This window comes from Vigna radiata, chromosome 9 (genome assembly GCF_000741045.1).
Source record: "Vigna radiata var. radiata cultivar VC1973A chromosome 9, Vradiata_ver6, whole genome shotgun sequence".
Taxonomy (NCBI): domain Eukaryota; kingdom Viridiplantae; phylum Streptophyta; class Magnoliopsida; order Fabales; family Fabaceae; genus Vigna; species Vigna radiata.
In genome coordinates, this window is record NC_028359.1 from 3,960,258 (window position 1) to 3,975,998 (window position 15,741).

The 15,741-nt window shown below is 32.8% G+C and overlaps 1 protein-coding gene across 1 annotated transcript; it reads left to right on the plus strand.

The window, feature by feature from the left end:
• Nucleotides 1-6,065: 6,065 nt before the first annotated feature.
• On the plus strand, nucleotides 6,066-15,741 carry LOC106774269 (endoplasmic reticulum-Golgi intermediate compartment protein 3). Its single transcript, XM_014661204.2, has 13 exons — nucleotides 6,066-6,373; nucleotides 7,123-7,196; nucleotides 7,451-7,534; nucleotides 7,692-7,772; nucleotides 9,265-9,345; nucleotides 10,837-10,929; nucleotides 11,275-11,454; nucleotides 11,581-11,648; nucleotides 12,682-12,733; nucleotides 13,021-13,074; nucleotides 13,157-13,243; nucleotides 14,867-14,933; nucleotides 15,249-15,741. Exons 1-13 carry the CDS (start codon nucleotides 6,232-6,234, stop codon nucleotides 15,338-15,340), a joined length of 1,155 nt encoding a protein of 384 aa, XP_014516690.1. The 5' UTR covers nucleotides 6,066-6,231; the 3' UTR covers nucleotides 15,341-15,741.

The window sequence follows — 15,741 nt, forward strand, 5'->3', positions numbered from 1 at the left end:
TTTTAGAATTCAAGTGTGCTGTCCAGAATGCAAAAGTGTGAATATTGGCAAGTAAAATGAAGTTGACAGCCAAATGATATATGAAGTAAAATGAAAATGATCATAAATTGTGAAGGGCAACTACAAGTCCAAATTGCTTTGCTTGCTCAAAAAAAATGTTGACTAAAACTGGTGGTTTGGATAGTGAAACTGTGCAGGGCTGCTGCAAGTCCAAATTGCTTTGCTTAACCAAATTTAATTCATAAAAAAAAAACTTGTTGGCACTCACTTTTGTTGCAAAAACATATGAAGTCAAAATTTGACTTGTCAGCCCTTTTTATGCAGCAAAATCACAACTTAACCAACCAGATTTTAGCACACTAAATGAAAAGACCTTTGGACACATGTATCCATGTATAACATTTAAAACTTGATGAAAGCATTGGAATTAATTGTAAAGACTTTCAGCAATGATTTAAACAGGATTTAAAAATAACCAACAAAGGCTATGTAGTTCGGCCAATTGCACTTTGGATGCACTATGAGCTTTCCAATGATGCTACCAAGCCTTTTGCAGAAGCAAATAAGTGCTTATATGGTGTGCATCAAGTACTAGCTTCTAATGTAGATGTGAACACTAAGACAAGTGACATCATTAAATGAAGGAAAGAGTAGTGGAAAAGGAATTAATGTAGATGTGAACACTGAGACAGGTGAGGCAGAAGTTGAGGATGTAGGAAATTAAATTAATTTTGAATGGAAATGAAATCAGTCTTTCTTTTTTTAATTTTATTTGCTTCCATCGATTGGATTATGGAAGTTAATTTGTTTGTTGTCCCTTCCCTGCTTCTTATTGAAGTTGTGGTCGTCGATTAGGGCTTTGGTGATGTTGAGGACGACGTTGGGGCGGGTTTCGAATGCCATGAGGTCAATGTCGTAGGGGATGAGGAGGGAATTGACGGTGAAGATGGTGACATTGTAGGGTAGGGTTTTGACGAGGGACAAAATGGTGACGTTTGAGGGGGAGTAAAGGGCAGGGAATAGATCGAGACGAGGCTAGATTGGGGTTGAGCGTGAGGTTCACAGAGCCGAAGATGTGGGTGACACGTCCAATTGTCTAGAGGATAGTGGTGACGAGTTTCCAATGCATTATTAGGTTGCCAGTGCAGCCTTTTTTTCATTTTTGGAGGAGATGGAGTGGCGCGCAGATTTGGCAACACACTTCTCCTAATGGGAGCCGTCCTATGAGTTGCCAAGGGTGCGACGGGAGAGGTGGAGGGAGACAGAGGGGAGAGGATAAAGAGGAAGAAGATGAATGCGAGAAAGAAGGAGGATAGTTTTTTAAAATTTAAAATAATTAAATTCCACGTAACTCTGTCCACATGTCTCACGTTGTAAAGTCAGCATCCTACATCACTGGAATCTTAACACTGTTATAACAAAATTAACAGCAAGGCTCCAATTAACTCGATTTTACAGAAATAGAGACCTAATTAAGATGAAAAAAATACGAGGACCTATTTAAGACGATCTTACACAAATAAAAATGTTCGAAATGATTAAACTTTTATAAAAGGTACTTTTAAGACTATTCTACTTTTTAGTAGGAATATTTAGTATTTAAGGTAAGATATTGATAAAAAGTTTCTACATCAACATGTTAGTGTTACTAGTCAATTAAATATTATTTATATTATCTGATGATTAAATGAATGTATTTTCACTAGTTAACAATTTTAAAGTTTATGTAAAAGGAATATAATAAAAAGAATAATAATAAAAAAAACACCAACTAGCTGATGTGTAGAGTGTGTTAAAAATATCATTAAATTAAAGTGACATTAGTAATAAAGAATTACCATAAGATAATTTATTTGTCACCATTTCTAACATTACAAATTGTTAGATACTAATTACATACCGAGTATGATTGATGTGTTTTATTTATTAACTTTCCTTAAGTTTGTAATTATCAATTTAGTATCTCATTTAATTTTTAATTTTATATTTTTAATTAGTTTTTTATGTTTAAAAGATTGATTTAATAAGGATTTATGATAATTACATTTATTGAGCTTATGAGATAAAAATGTCTTAAAAATATTTTTTAGTTGCATAAATTATGTTTAGATATTATAATATATTTTTTTTATATAATTGAATTTAAATTTTGGTTCATCGATAATGTGAAAATAAATTATTCCAAACGGTAAAACAAGGTTAAAATTAGTAAGTTTTGGAAAGAATATACAAGGAGCTAACAACCATTTTTAAATGGATAATACAAAACTTATTCATAAACCTTCTAAACTATATATTTTCACCCCTCCTACCACTTACAAAATTAGCCCTAATTAGATGTAGATACATGTCCCTATCCATCACTTTCAAAACCAACCACCCAACCTAAATCAACCATGTATCCATCATCCTAGCACTCAAGATTCGACCATCCAAAGTATGACATGTCATTATCTTCTCCAAATCAGAATCACCTACCACTAACCTCCATTGAAGCATTTCCTTCATGTTAGAGCTGTTGTAGTCACTAGATCGGAGCGTTATCAGCGAGTTCGACCACCACGCACCTACAACAAATCCATGTGAGCTCCTCACATCACAAATTACACCTGCATCACGAACCACCCCACCCATCAAGTTAGACCCAAAGCCCAATCAAATTTTAGAGAAGAAGACCTAGGGAAAACATAAAAGGGGACCTAGTTTTTACCTCTCCCTCTATTTTCTTCTATTTTTATGTTACTTCTACATTTCATGGAATGTTAAGTCTCTAGAGTTTATTTTACCATAATTTCTTAAGTGAATTCTGATGTTAAAATGAAATAATTTTTTTGTTCTTTTTAATATTGCTTTGGTTTTCGTTTGTTTGTCTTTCGATTCTGAATCATGTAGAAAGTAATGATTGTTTCATTATAGCTAATTAGTGAGGTGTTTTAATTTATACACGTATTAATCATATGAGTTTAAGGGTTCATAAACTTTGAGACTATACTTTCATTTAATTTACTAAAGGTAGAAACTTATAAGACTAGGTGTGACTAGATTCTTCATGACTTATTTAACTCTTGCTTGCCTTCATGAATTGAAGGCATCATTATCGACCATGTTTAGCTCTGAGGAGTGAATGACAGACAAGTTTGGAACTTCACAAAAGGGGAGAAGAATAGAACATGTGGTATTAAATAGCCCGTTTTTGAAGAATGTCTCACATGCCTAAAAGTTGTTGTCTCTCTTATGGTGGTCTTGAGGTTAGTTGACTCAAATGTAAAACCTACAATGAGTTTGAGATGGATTGTGTAAAATAGAGGATTAGGTTCAACTTTAACAATATCAAAAAGAGGTAAAATTTCAAACGTTTACTCATTCAAAGTTTAAATATTTATGTGTGAAATTATTTCTAGTATGGCATAATTGATTTGGTAATTATATGTAGTTATGAAAAGGTTGGGAGAATAATTGATGCTCGATGGGATAATCAACTTCGTAGGACTTTGCATGCAACTACCTATTTTCTAAACCCTTGTTTCCATTATTAACCTAACTTTAGATGTAATGATGGTGGAGAGGTGAAAGAAGGATTGTATATGTGCAAGACAAGATTGGTACCAGATGTAAGACCCAAAGTTTTTACGATAAATATTTTCCTTTTTCATCGTGATATATAACTCAATTAATAAGTATTCCTTGATGTATAAAAATATTCATAAAATCATGTGTTATTATATGCTTCTTTTAGTTTCTTTATTTGGTTAAATTACCAAGTGATGTTTGGTCTGAGTATATGAATCTAGTCATGTTACCATGGTTACCAAATAATATAGTTCTAATATGCTTGATAATGAAACTTGAAATAATGATAAACTTGTTAATTCTGAAATTAGAAAGCACTTAGTATTTTTTTTAACTGATTTGGACAACGTAGATATTATCTCACGGTGCTAGCAAAATTTACATTCACAACCGCTAAATCATTTGTTACATCAATGAAAATTGATTCATTTAATTTATGAATCAAAGTTAAACTAAGTGAGATAACTTTGATTTATTCTTTCTCAGGCTTTAAATGTGTGGAAAACAAATGTTCTGAAGTTGGAATTTACTTCCATAGGTAGTAGCATGTTCTCTTCAAATTTATGTAAACTCTCGGAAAACCTTGGCTTCCTCTCTTTATTTATTTCACTGAAAATCTCTTTGTTCCACACTTTTAGATCATATTTCATTCTTTAAAGCTTTTCTTTTACCTTATTCAAACATGTCTTACTAACATTATAGGAGGCCCATTGTTTGTTAACAAACTCATCAAAATTGTTATGATTCTGTCACACGTCCAAGGTTCTGAAAGGTTTAGGACCTATTCTATTTATACTGATTTTAACATTAAGGCACATTGATCTGAAATTGTTTTATCCATAACATATTGTTTGCAACTAGGTCAGGTTTCCTCCCAATCTCTTAAAGCTAGAATCCGGTCCACTATACTCTTAGCTAAGCCATTTGGTTTATACCATGTGTACTTCCTACCTACCATAAGTATGTGCGTTCCTTTTTCTTACTCTTGTGCCCAATCTTTCTTGGTTCTCCTACACAAATTGTTCTTTCTTTCTTTTAGTTATTAATGTATTCCTTATCTTCTTATTAAAGATGTAAGTATCGAATGAATATATGTGTACAAAATACTTTTGGATATATCCAAGTTATTAACAACACAAAATAATAATATATGAAGATTATAAAATAAATATTTTCTTCAATAAATGTTTGTGTTGATAAATCTTTGGAATATTTGTAAATGAGGTTAAGAGAACTACTCACTTGATCATCGTTCAAGTGTAACAAAATTAAGTGAATAAAATACAAAGTAGCATTATCTAGATCACTTAATTGTAGAGAATGGGATATCTCTACTGTTTTAGGTATAAGGTCAAATAAATCCTAACGCCTACACAATTTCTCTCGGGAAGCTGTCGAGTCCATGTCTCATGCCTTCATCTTCACTCCATCGGAGGAGTACTTGTCAAAAGTTCTCAGATGCCAAAGTCAGTTAATTGTTTGTAAAATAGCCTAAAACAATGGCAATAAATATGGAGTAAATGTGAATCACCTACCTCTTACCTTTGACATGTATTTATAGTTTTTGCCATGAGCTTGAGATTAGGGAAATCTTAATCACAGCCCAATCTCATCCCAATACCTCTAATTGCCACTTACCTTAATCTTTGCAAAAAAACTAACTACTGACTTAGACTTAGACTGAACGTTCTGCTCTTGGCCGTCCAGTCTAAGTTTAGGATTTCTGTCACGCTCAATCAATTTGGTTGCGTTCTGCTCTCCAAGACCATCAGGTTGGTTTAGTTATAGGATGATTGTATGATCGTCTAGGCCATACAGTGTATCTACTAATTATTGCCTACTTATATTCCTCTAGTTAATTAGCATATATTCAAAATGATTATATTTATCAATAGTATACATCCATTTAAAATATCCATCATTTATATTATTAATAGATTTTACGTTCAAATGATTTTCAATATTTTTTATTAACCTAATCTTTTAAAACCTAAAATTAAGATTTTAAAATGTTTATATAGAATAAGTAGACTCGGATTTTATTTTAAAATGTTTATAAAAGCAATTTTTTAAACAGAATCACATTTCTATCCGATAATTAGCAAAACTACTATAAAACAAATTATGCTTTTAAATAAAAAAAATAAATTAAATATGTGCCTATAATTTAAAATTTTACCTCAGTAATTGTGTGCATATAAAAGTAAAAAGTTTAGTGAAATTTGTTCATTTAACAACTACCAATATTCAAAGATTCGTTTTTCACCAACGAAGGAAACATATTTTAAAGAAAGGAAAAATCAGTTAATACGCTATTTGTGGTTGTTAAACGTAAATTCGAAAAGTTCATATCCACTTTAGACAGCCGTAATCGGTTAAATATAATTTTGAGAATTAATTTCTAAATTTAAAATACTCAATTTTTACCAATCATTCATTTTTTTTTTGTAAAAAATAAAAGGGGTTTTAGACGGCATGTTTGACTAAATTGACCTTGAATAAGAGGTCATATGATCCCGTGTTTGTTTCCTTCTTTCTTCATTCTTCAACAACCCATTCCTTCCCCACGAGCCATTCTCCGGCCACCGTTGGTGACGGAGCGCCGTTCATAGTATAATATTCTCTGAAAGGTGGGTGCTTGTGAGGTTTCGGCGACCATCCATGGATAAAGTCTTCAACAGGCTCCGCAATTTGGACGCGTACCCAAAAGTCAATGAAGATTTTTACAGCCGCACGCTCGCCGGCGGCGTCGTCACCGTCGTTTCCGCGGCTGTCATGCTCTTCCTCTTCTTTTCCGAGCTAAGTATGGCCTGAATCTCCTGGTTTTGTATTGTTTTTTCCTTTAAATTTTGTTGATTATTGGAGTTTTTACTTGTTTTTGTTGGCTGGTTGAGAAAGGTGGGAAATTTTAAAGTAGGGATTTGATTTTCGGGTATTGAGAAAATTGTGTTAATTTGTGTGTCCTGCGCTCGGCAATTTTGTTGCATTGAGCTGAATTTGTAATGTATTTTCGTTGAGTGGTGAGGGAACTTAGGAATTAGGAAACTGAAGATTTCTTTTTAGGTGGAACGGTAGTTTTTTTTTTTTTTTTCCATCTTCTTTCTCTTCGGACCATTTTCCATGTTTATAATAAATTGATGGTTGATAGTTGAGAGTTCCAAGGCAATAAGGACCTAGATCCATTGATTCAATAATGTAATTGATGACATGTAACTGATTCATGTCACAGAAAATATTCTGATAATATAATCCTGATATGTATGACACGAGTAATGTTCTAAATTATTGGCATAAACCAATGATGGTGTAATGCTAGTATCACACTTTTAAGATTTATCCAGTTAAGTTTATTTTCTGCAATTATTGTATGATTGCTATTTAACTATTGCTAGTTTTATTTAGGGATAAAAGGACCCAGTCGTAGAAAAAAATTGAGTGATATTAAATGAGCTAACTTGGCTTTTCTCTGAATGATTGCTTTTTTGCCTGCATATGTGCCTCTTATCTTTCCTATTAAATTTCTATAATATTATCTGTTACCTTTGATTGCAGATTTATATCTCTACACGGTTACAGAGAGTACACTTTTGGTGGATACTTCAAGAGGAGATACCTTGCACATCAATGTAATTATTGTTGTTATATAATTGAAGTGTAACTTTTTTTAGTTTTGTTCAGATCTTCATATTCCAAGCCCAATCTATGAATCATTTATTTGTTTAGTGATTTTGTTTCAAAGCAACTTGTATAGGTGCCATTATCTGGTTTGATTGGCCTTGTACCTTCATATATCCTCTACGCCTTCAAGCATTAGTCTTCTTAATCTTGACTTTACCTTTTAATACTAAAAATTTAACTCATTTTTCCCTTTTAAATGCAGTTTGATGTCACTTTTCCTGCTGTTCGATGTTCAATACTCAGTTTAGATGCAATGGATATTAGTGGGGAGCAGCACCTTGACATAGTATGTTCTGCTTGCATTAGCATCTTATCAATTAATTTTCAGTTCCTCTAATTCTAACTGCATATTTATACTTCTTTTTCTATCATTCCCCGAGTCTCATGTTCATACCATTGTTAGTTATTAAATATTATTCATACTGTACTATTTCTATTTGCAGCGACATAATATAGTGAAGAAAAGAATTGATGCTAATGGTAATGTGGTAGAAGAGAGGAAGGATGGAATTGGTGCACCAAAGGTTAGCTGAAATACCCTGGCTCTTTTTACTTCACAACGGTTGTTTGCTTTGTGCTTGTCATAGAATTTGATCTATTTGACTCTTAACTTGCCTTCGTAGAAAGGACATAATAAGAAATTACTATATACAAGGAAAGATTGGTGTAACACCCATTGAGGGACCAAAATGGACATTGGAGGAAATCATTAAGGGATCTTTGGCTAACTAATTTTCTTGAAGCTTTAGTTTAACTGTATTGAGTAAGGCATGATCTATGTAGCTCATCTCATCTAGTGGGTTAAGACTTTGTTGTTGTTGTTGTTGATGATGATGTTATTGTTGTTGTTTTATATTAGTGAATATTGGGTTTTAAGAAAAGTGTTGTTGAAATCAGAATGTTGAGGTAAATGAGTGGATATACTAGAAAGTTGGAAATTGGAAGCAAAGTTTGAGTAGCAAGCACCTATTGAGAAGATGACTAAACTTAGCTGAAGGTGGTTTGGAAATATGGGAAAAGTTAATTAAATGGAAGATAGTCCAGCTAAAAGTTATAGAGGATGGTTGATGGTAACTTTAGGTGAAACCATGACAAAAGATTGTACTTTAAATGATTTTATTGAAAAATTTAGTTTTTGGTAGATCTAGAGGCTCAGTTCATAGATTGTGCTGTGAGATAAGGCTGCATTATTTATAATTCTGTTGTCTTCTAATACAAATTAATAGGAATTATTGTTAATAGAAATGCTAGCCTGAAGCATTTTCGTACTTTTGTAGTATTAGAGAACCATGTTAGCTATGACTTAGTATTTCACTGAGCTGTTTGGAAATGAAAGGCCTTGCACTTGTGTTTCTTATGTTTATAGGGATGACAAGTAGAATAGAGGTTCTGACCTGTTAATGTGAAAGTACTTTAAAATGAATACAAGCTTCATTACTCAAGGCAGGAATGGAATATGGATGATAACATGATTGTTGCATATTAATGAATGAAGCTCTTACAGACTTTTATGTGGGATCCTGAGTGTCTGCTGGTAAAAGTACCTTTAGACTGGATGGTTGTAATGTGACTGGTAATTCATTTTTCAAAAAAGACATCCTGATTGTTTTTCTGAGTCTGATAATTTTTCTTGTAGATTGCTTTTCCAGTATTATGTTTGTTCTCCCAAGTCAATAATGTCATTTTTACTGCTTAGTGTTTATAGGAAGTAGAAGGTTCTCTGGTTTCAGTTGTTTGTTTTTTGATTTTGATCTGGGTATTATACACAGTAATGAGTTGTATATATTTGTATTTGATCACCTGTTGTGTTTGCCTTGATGAGATTTTATTTTTGGTTCTTGGTTCGTACCTATTGAATTCATTACCAATGATGGCTGGCATAAATTAAGTCAACTGTTGCAAATGTCATTACCCCTTGTTTCTACTAAGTTTTTATGTGTCATTTCGAAGACAAAGGTCACTATTCATGTCTAAAGAATTTTCATTTTTGTTTCGTGTATATCTCTTCTATTGCAGATTGAGAGACCGTTACAAAAACATGGTGGCAGACTTGGACATGATGAGAAGTATTGTGGTTCATGTTTTGGTGCGGAAGAGGTACCTTCGATCATTTACTATACTTAAATTAGCTCATGTTTCTTATAGTTTTTGTAACTATCACAACATGTTTTGGTTTCAATGTGGTGACTGTCAAAGCTTTGGTGTTCAATAGATTTTTTTTTTTATTGTGTTAAGGTTTTAAGGATTTTATGAAAAAAGAAGGGAGAAATTAAGTATCAAGGGTTGTGGTGACATAATTGGGTGAGATTTGACTATAAAAAAGTTTTGAATCTAAACTAGGTAATCTAGGGTGAAGAGTGTCCTCAAGGTTCTAGGGAGTTTTTGATGCTTATCATAGGAGGTGCCAAAAGGCTCATGCCTCATCAAAAGAAATACATTTGAAGACCATAACTGTTTTTACCCTCACTTTTTCTCAGTTTTTGTATGGGTTGATAGCTTGTAAAATTTCTAACTATTACCTGTGTGATAATTTTTGTGCCTTGGTCTACTTTTTGTATAAAGTACTGTCAACCTTAGGTTATAGTTTTCAAACCCTGGTCTAATATATAAGGGAAAATACAGTTTATGTCTTTACATGATTAGATAATATAGTGGGAAAAAGGCTTAACTATGTTTTTTGTATCTGAAGGGTGAATTCAGTTTTGGTCTTCAAAATTTTAAAACAAATAATTTTAGTCCCTCAAATTTAGTGCTAAGGGTCTAAAACAGCACCAGACACACACACACACACATATGTAACTTTTTTTTTTTTCAAATTTAAGGGAATAAAGTGATATATATTTTTTTAATTTGGGAGATAAAAACTGGTTTGACCACAAGTTTTAGGGATTAAAAATTTAACTAAACCTATTTTATACATTAATTGTGTTTTGTGTTGTAGTTTTCTCATCAGTAACAGTTTTGCCTTTATTCAATTTCTATTCCATGCCTTATGTTTTATGTCATCAAAGTTCTTATGTTTGTTAAGTTGAAAAAAATAAAAAGATATACTATTTCTGTGCTTATTCTTGAAGACCAAAATTATCTTCACTGTTCATTTCAGTAACAATGTCAATAACAATGATAAATCCTAATAATACTCTTTTGTTAAATATATATATATATATATATATATATATATATATTGTAGAAAATGGTAAGCTGGTCCTACTGTTCACATGGTGTTACATTGTTGGGATGATCCTGGTTAAATATTTTTGGTTTGACTAACACAGTAGTATTTGTATGGAATGACCCCAGAATCTTTGGGTAACTGAAGTTTGAGTATGTATTGTACTATTTTTAAGTTATATTTAATTATTATCATTGATGCTTTCATTTGAGTAGTTTAATATGCTGTCTAAAGTTATACTATTTTTAAGTTAAATTTAATTATCATCATTGATGCTTTCATTTGAGTAGTTTAATTTGCTTTCTAAACTTATATTTTACTGTGTATTTGTACACTTTTGTCAGTGCAACTTGTACTCTGCAATTGTTTAACGATTTCTTTTGTCTATGGTTTCTCTCTTGTTCATTCTCATGCAGTCAGATGAACACTGTTGTAATTCTTGTGAAGAAGTGCGTGAAGCATATAGGAAAAAGGGGTGGGGTCTGACAAATATGGATTTGATTGATCAGGTTGGCTTGATACTCTCTTTCTATTACACAATAAGCAATGGCATTTTCTGTGGATTCAAATGCCACACTTGAGAGGTTTTACTTGTTTTATGTATGTTGTTGCTTGAAGCACATTTATTATAATTTATGAAAACTTCCGGATGCAACGAGGAGGCTAACAACAGGAATGAGAAGGCTTCGCTGTACCTTATTCTATAGATCCTTGATCCATTATATAGCATGTATTGGAGTTCTTGGCTGATGAAATCCGACATTTGTGTTAATTATACTGGATTCGTGTACTTTGTCCTTGTGCTTGAATTTGTAGGAGGTATACTGCATTCTGATGCTTTGGTTTTGTTTTAGTGTCAAAGAGAAGGTTATGTGCAAAGGGTAAAGGATGAAGAAGGTGAAGGATGCAACATTCAAGGATCTCTTGAAGTTAATAAAGTGGCAGGAAATTTTCATTTTGCAACCGGGAAAAGCTTTCTTCAGTCTGCTATATTTCTTGCTGATCTTCTTGCTTTACAGGATAATCATTATAATGTAAGACTGAACAGGTTTTAGTTGTCCTTTGCCTGAATTATTTATCATATTTTGAAAACTTTGATATAGTTTTGATGATTTTCCTTTCCTTGTAATCTCGTGGTTGATTTTCAAAATATGATGCAGATAAGCCATCGGATCAACAAATTAAGTTTTGGTCACCATTTCCCTGGATTGGTAAATCCTCTTGATGGGTAATTTTCTTCTCCAGCTGACGCCTTTATTTTCTGGTGTCAAGGATGGACATGGGCATGAGTTTTAACATATTGAGATTTGTAAAATTTGAATCTAATGCTATAGACTAAGATTCTAAAGTAAATTACTTTTCCCCTCTATTAAAACTTAATCAAGTTTCCATTTAAAAGACTATAACTTGTAAAAGCACAGTAATTTGTTTGCAGTCATTGTGAAGCATGTTTCCTCACGTTGCAATTTGCAAGGCACTAAAATGACATGTATGTGTTTTCTCGTTCTCCCAAATGGCCGTTTGAAATCTTCAAAAATAATAAACAACCAGATTGTAACAGATTTGATGACTAAGCCATAACTTCATGTATAAGGTAGGCCAAATGTCATTTGTTTGTTACCCTTATTCAACCCTATTGTTGAGAACAAGGAAGCATGCAAATGTTTTGAGATGAACCTTTCACTCGACTATTGAACAAATGTGTTTTTCCCATTCTCTCAACATATAGAGCTGAAACCAGGGTACCAGACTTTTGATTGTAAAACATCCATTGGCTTATAAGTTATAACTGCACCACAATACAACTATTATGCTTTGTCTTGAAATTGTAACCTCTGACTTTTGTATTGGTTTCAATAGAGTAGTTTTGTATTGAAAATGGAAAAGACAATGGAAGGGGAGAGAACTCTTAATTATATGTACCTAAAATTTGATGTAACTATTGGCCACTTACATGCAGTACATTTTAAGGACCAACTCTACCGTAAATTTAAGCTGTTAGGTGAAGGTTTAAGATTGGTTTTACATCTACAATACACATACAGACAGAATTCAATTTTCATATTTTGTTACAATGAAGCCTTGCAATGAACTGTTTTTGCAGAAACAGCAAATTGTTAATTTATTTTTCACCTTTTCTTTTTTCTCTGAGCATTTAAGTTGACCATGATTGCCTCATCAAATGATAAAACCGTGCCTAAATTTTTCTTCCTTAATCATTTGAAGTCTCCTAATTTTGTTCTCCTTCTAATCCTTTGCAGGGTAAAGTGGGTGCAAGGACCAACTCATGGCATGTACCAGTATTTTATAAAGGTTAGTTATGGATCTATAATTATGTTATTATCCGAATCTCTCTTACACTTCTTAAGAGATGATATTGCATTTTGTTTCTCTCTTTTTCTTTTCTTAGTATACTGTATTTACAAACTTTAGTATATTCCAGTATTTGTCTTGCCAAAGCTACTAGGGAACCAGCAAAAACATTTTGAATATTTGCTTCAAATTGTTGCATCATTTATGCTTTCTTCTAACTTCTTGAATATTGTGCCTGCAATTATGCTCTGCTTGATACTTGTTTGGGCATCTATGTGTGTACACAGGTGGTCCCGACAATATACACAGACATTAGAGGTCGTGTTATCCATTCAAATCAGGTATTTTTAATATTATGAACGTACTGTCATTTCACGATTCATCGGATAGTGCCTACGTAGCATAATAAATGTTATTGCACAGTATTCAGTGACTGAGCATTTCAAGAGTTCAGAGCTGGGTGTTGCAGTTCCTGGAGTTTTCTTCTTTTATGACATATCTCCAATCAAGGTAAAATTGCCTAATTTTGCTAGCAAATTGCATATAATGTTGATGTCTTTTCGGCTTCCGTTGACTGGACTCGAAGTTTGTGTTTTTCTGCTTTAGTTTGATACAGCCAGGCATGCATAAGTCTCTGTTTTCCCTGTATTGTAAGATAACCTCTTAAACATTTCCTCATATCGTGAATGGGTGTATTGGGCCCTCTTTTGCACTTTTGCTGTATGTTCCTATTTAAAATTTTGTTACTATAGATTCAAAAGGACACAAGCCGATGATTTTATAAGTAGTCCCCCTTTCAGATCCAGCAGAGTTTATTTTCTTCCATAATTATTATAGTCAAAGGAGTTCGGAACTGTTAAGCCTTTTCCATCTCCATTGTAATCAAATTTAAAATAAATACTTAAACTTAGAAACTTTGGAGTAATACTTGATCTCTAAAATTTCACAAACCGAATATAATTTTCTAAAAATCTTGTCACTATGTAAAACAACTTGAAAACACCCCTAGGGTGTAAGTGTAGGGAAATAGGAAGAAAATGCAAGATTTTGTATTTAGCTAGTTTTTATTATTTTTTATTTTTGATCAGCTCGTATTTAGCTAGTGATTGTTCTGGTTTGTTTCTCTGGAGATGCGAAGTTGTCACATTGATAGGATGACCTGGAAGAAAATCTCAATGGAATATGTTGACAGGATGAATGAAAACAATATGCGGTGTCTTAGTGTAGATACAATTATCACTGCTTGAGTCCAATGGTTCTTTAAGACGCTGCGAAATAAAAGCACTTGCACAAGTCAAAACTTCATTTGTTCATTATTTGCAAACAGTATCAGTTTCTTGAACCTAAGATACTGATTTACGTGTTATTCTGGTTGAGTTATCAATGAGCGCAAGATATTCAGAGTCAATTTGTTGCCCTAAACTGAATTCAGATATCTTGAGGATTGTGATCCCTTTCCTACTTTAGTGATAATTTATTAGGGTGGCAAATAGTTGTTAGAGGTGTCATTAGGTCAAGTTATGGTATTATTAATATAAGCTCTTGTCAGGTAATTCTAAGACTAAAAATAATCCTGATATTCTAGGCACTAGGTTTTTAACAGCCACTGAAAGTGAAGCCTTCTTCTACCTAAAACACATGATGTGAGTTACTTGGAAACAAGTATGTATACAAGTCAAAGCTTACAGGATGTGACTAAGTTATTGACTAAAAACAGATGAAGATAGTTGTGTGCTATGGTGAGACATTCAAGCAAGTTTCAACCCTCAAAGTACGGAGACTTCTATTATATGACTACTATTTTTGGTAACTATATGGCACCTCTAAGAGTGGCTGCTTTTTGCCAATGATCTCAATGACTAATTTTATTGAGACTGCTGCTATAACCACAAAATAGAACTAAAGTTGCTATATTGTTTTTGCTAGTTACAATATGATTGGTATTGTTATTTTATTTTAAATTGTCCCTAAATTATGATACATCCTGTTGATTCAACATAAATATGTATCCATTATCTTTAATTTGCGTGGAAGAATCCAAGAACCCAACTTCATAGTTCTGTTGAAGCATATTGTAGTGCAAGTTAAAGAAAAAGTGTATTGGATCTTAAATTGATTTGTTTTATGCTGCAGGTCAACTTCAAAGAGGAACATATTCCATTCTTACATTTCCTAACTAATATTTGTGCAATTATTGGAGGTAATTTCTTGTTCTTTCTATCCTCTCATGGCAGAGAAAGATAACGGTGATAAATTAATTTCTTATCAACTTTCATCATATGATTAAAAATTACGAACTTTTGTACTAATCATTTTCAAAGCTATATTTACACTAACATAATGCATCAAAGTTAAGCTCTAAATGAAAAATAGTCATAGCCAGTATGAACTGGGTACTACTTTCACTTAATGATTTTGCTATTCATAATCGACTTGTCTTTACATCGGGACGTCTATGTTTTCATGTCACGCAACTGATTAAAAATTCATTTCAACCTTTCTGCATTCTGCACAGGTGTATTTACCGTTGCAGGGATCATAGATTCATCAATATATTATGGTCAGAGAACAATCAAGAAGAAGATGGAGCTTGGAAAATATAGATGATTTGGTCACATTCTGCACGAAGAGTCTTCTTTTGCTGTGTACTTGGTTGAGTGGTGCATTGAGTATAGTTCATAACATGGTATAGCATTGCACATGATGCCAAGGGTTAAGCAGAGCCGTAGATCTAGTTGATGCATGAAGTGTATTTTTGGATCATGATTTTTCATTCGGGTGTAGCAATTTAATTTCAGTTGCTACTTTGGTGGCTTTTTAATAGTACAGGATGAAGATGAGGAATGCAGAGTTTATTGGGAACTTTATGATATTTTTGCTGCATAGTGCATGAAATGGGTGATTATGCATAACATACGGTTCTTGTATTGCTATCACAGCTACATTGTAATCTTTGCCAATATTTTCATTGAACTAAACAATTTGAAACTGTTAAGTTAGGATTTGAA

Bases quoted from the DNA above. Each gene is read 5' to 3' on its own strand.
- LOC106774269 (XM_014661204.2), top strand. From the start codon at position 6,232: ATGGATAAAGTCTTCAACAGGCTCCGCAATTTGGACGCGTACCCAAAA. The intron at 6,374-7,122 runs GTATGGCCTGAA...CTTTGATTGCAG, and splicing joins CCTCTTCTTTTCCGAGCTAA to ATTTATATCTCTACACGGTT. The intron at 13,075-13,156 runs GTATTTTTAATA...GTTATTGCACAG, and splicing joins GTGTTATCCATTCAAATCAG to TATTCAGTGACTGAGCATTT.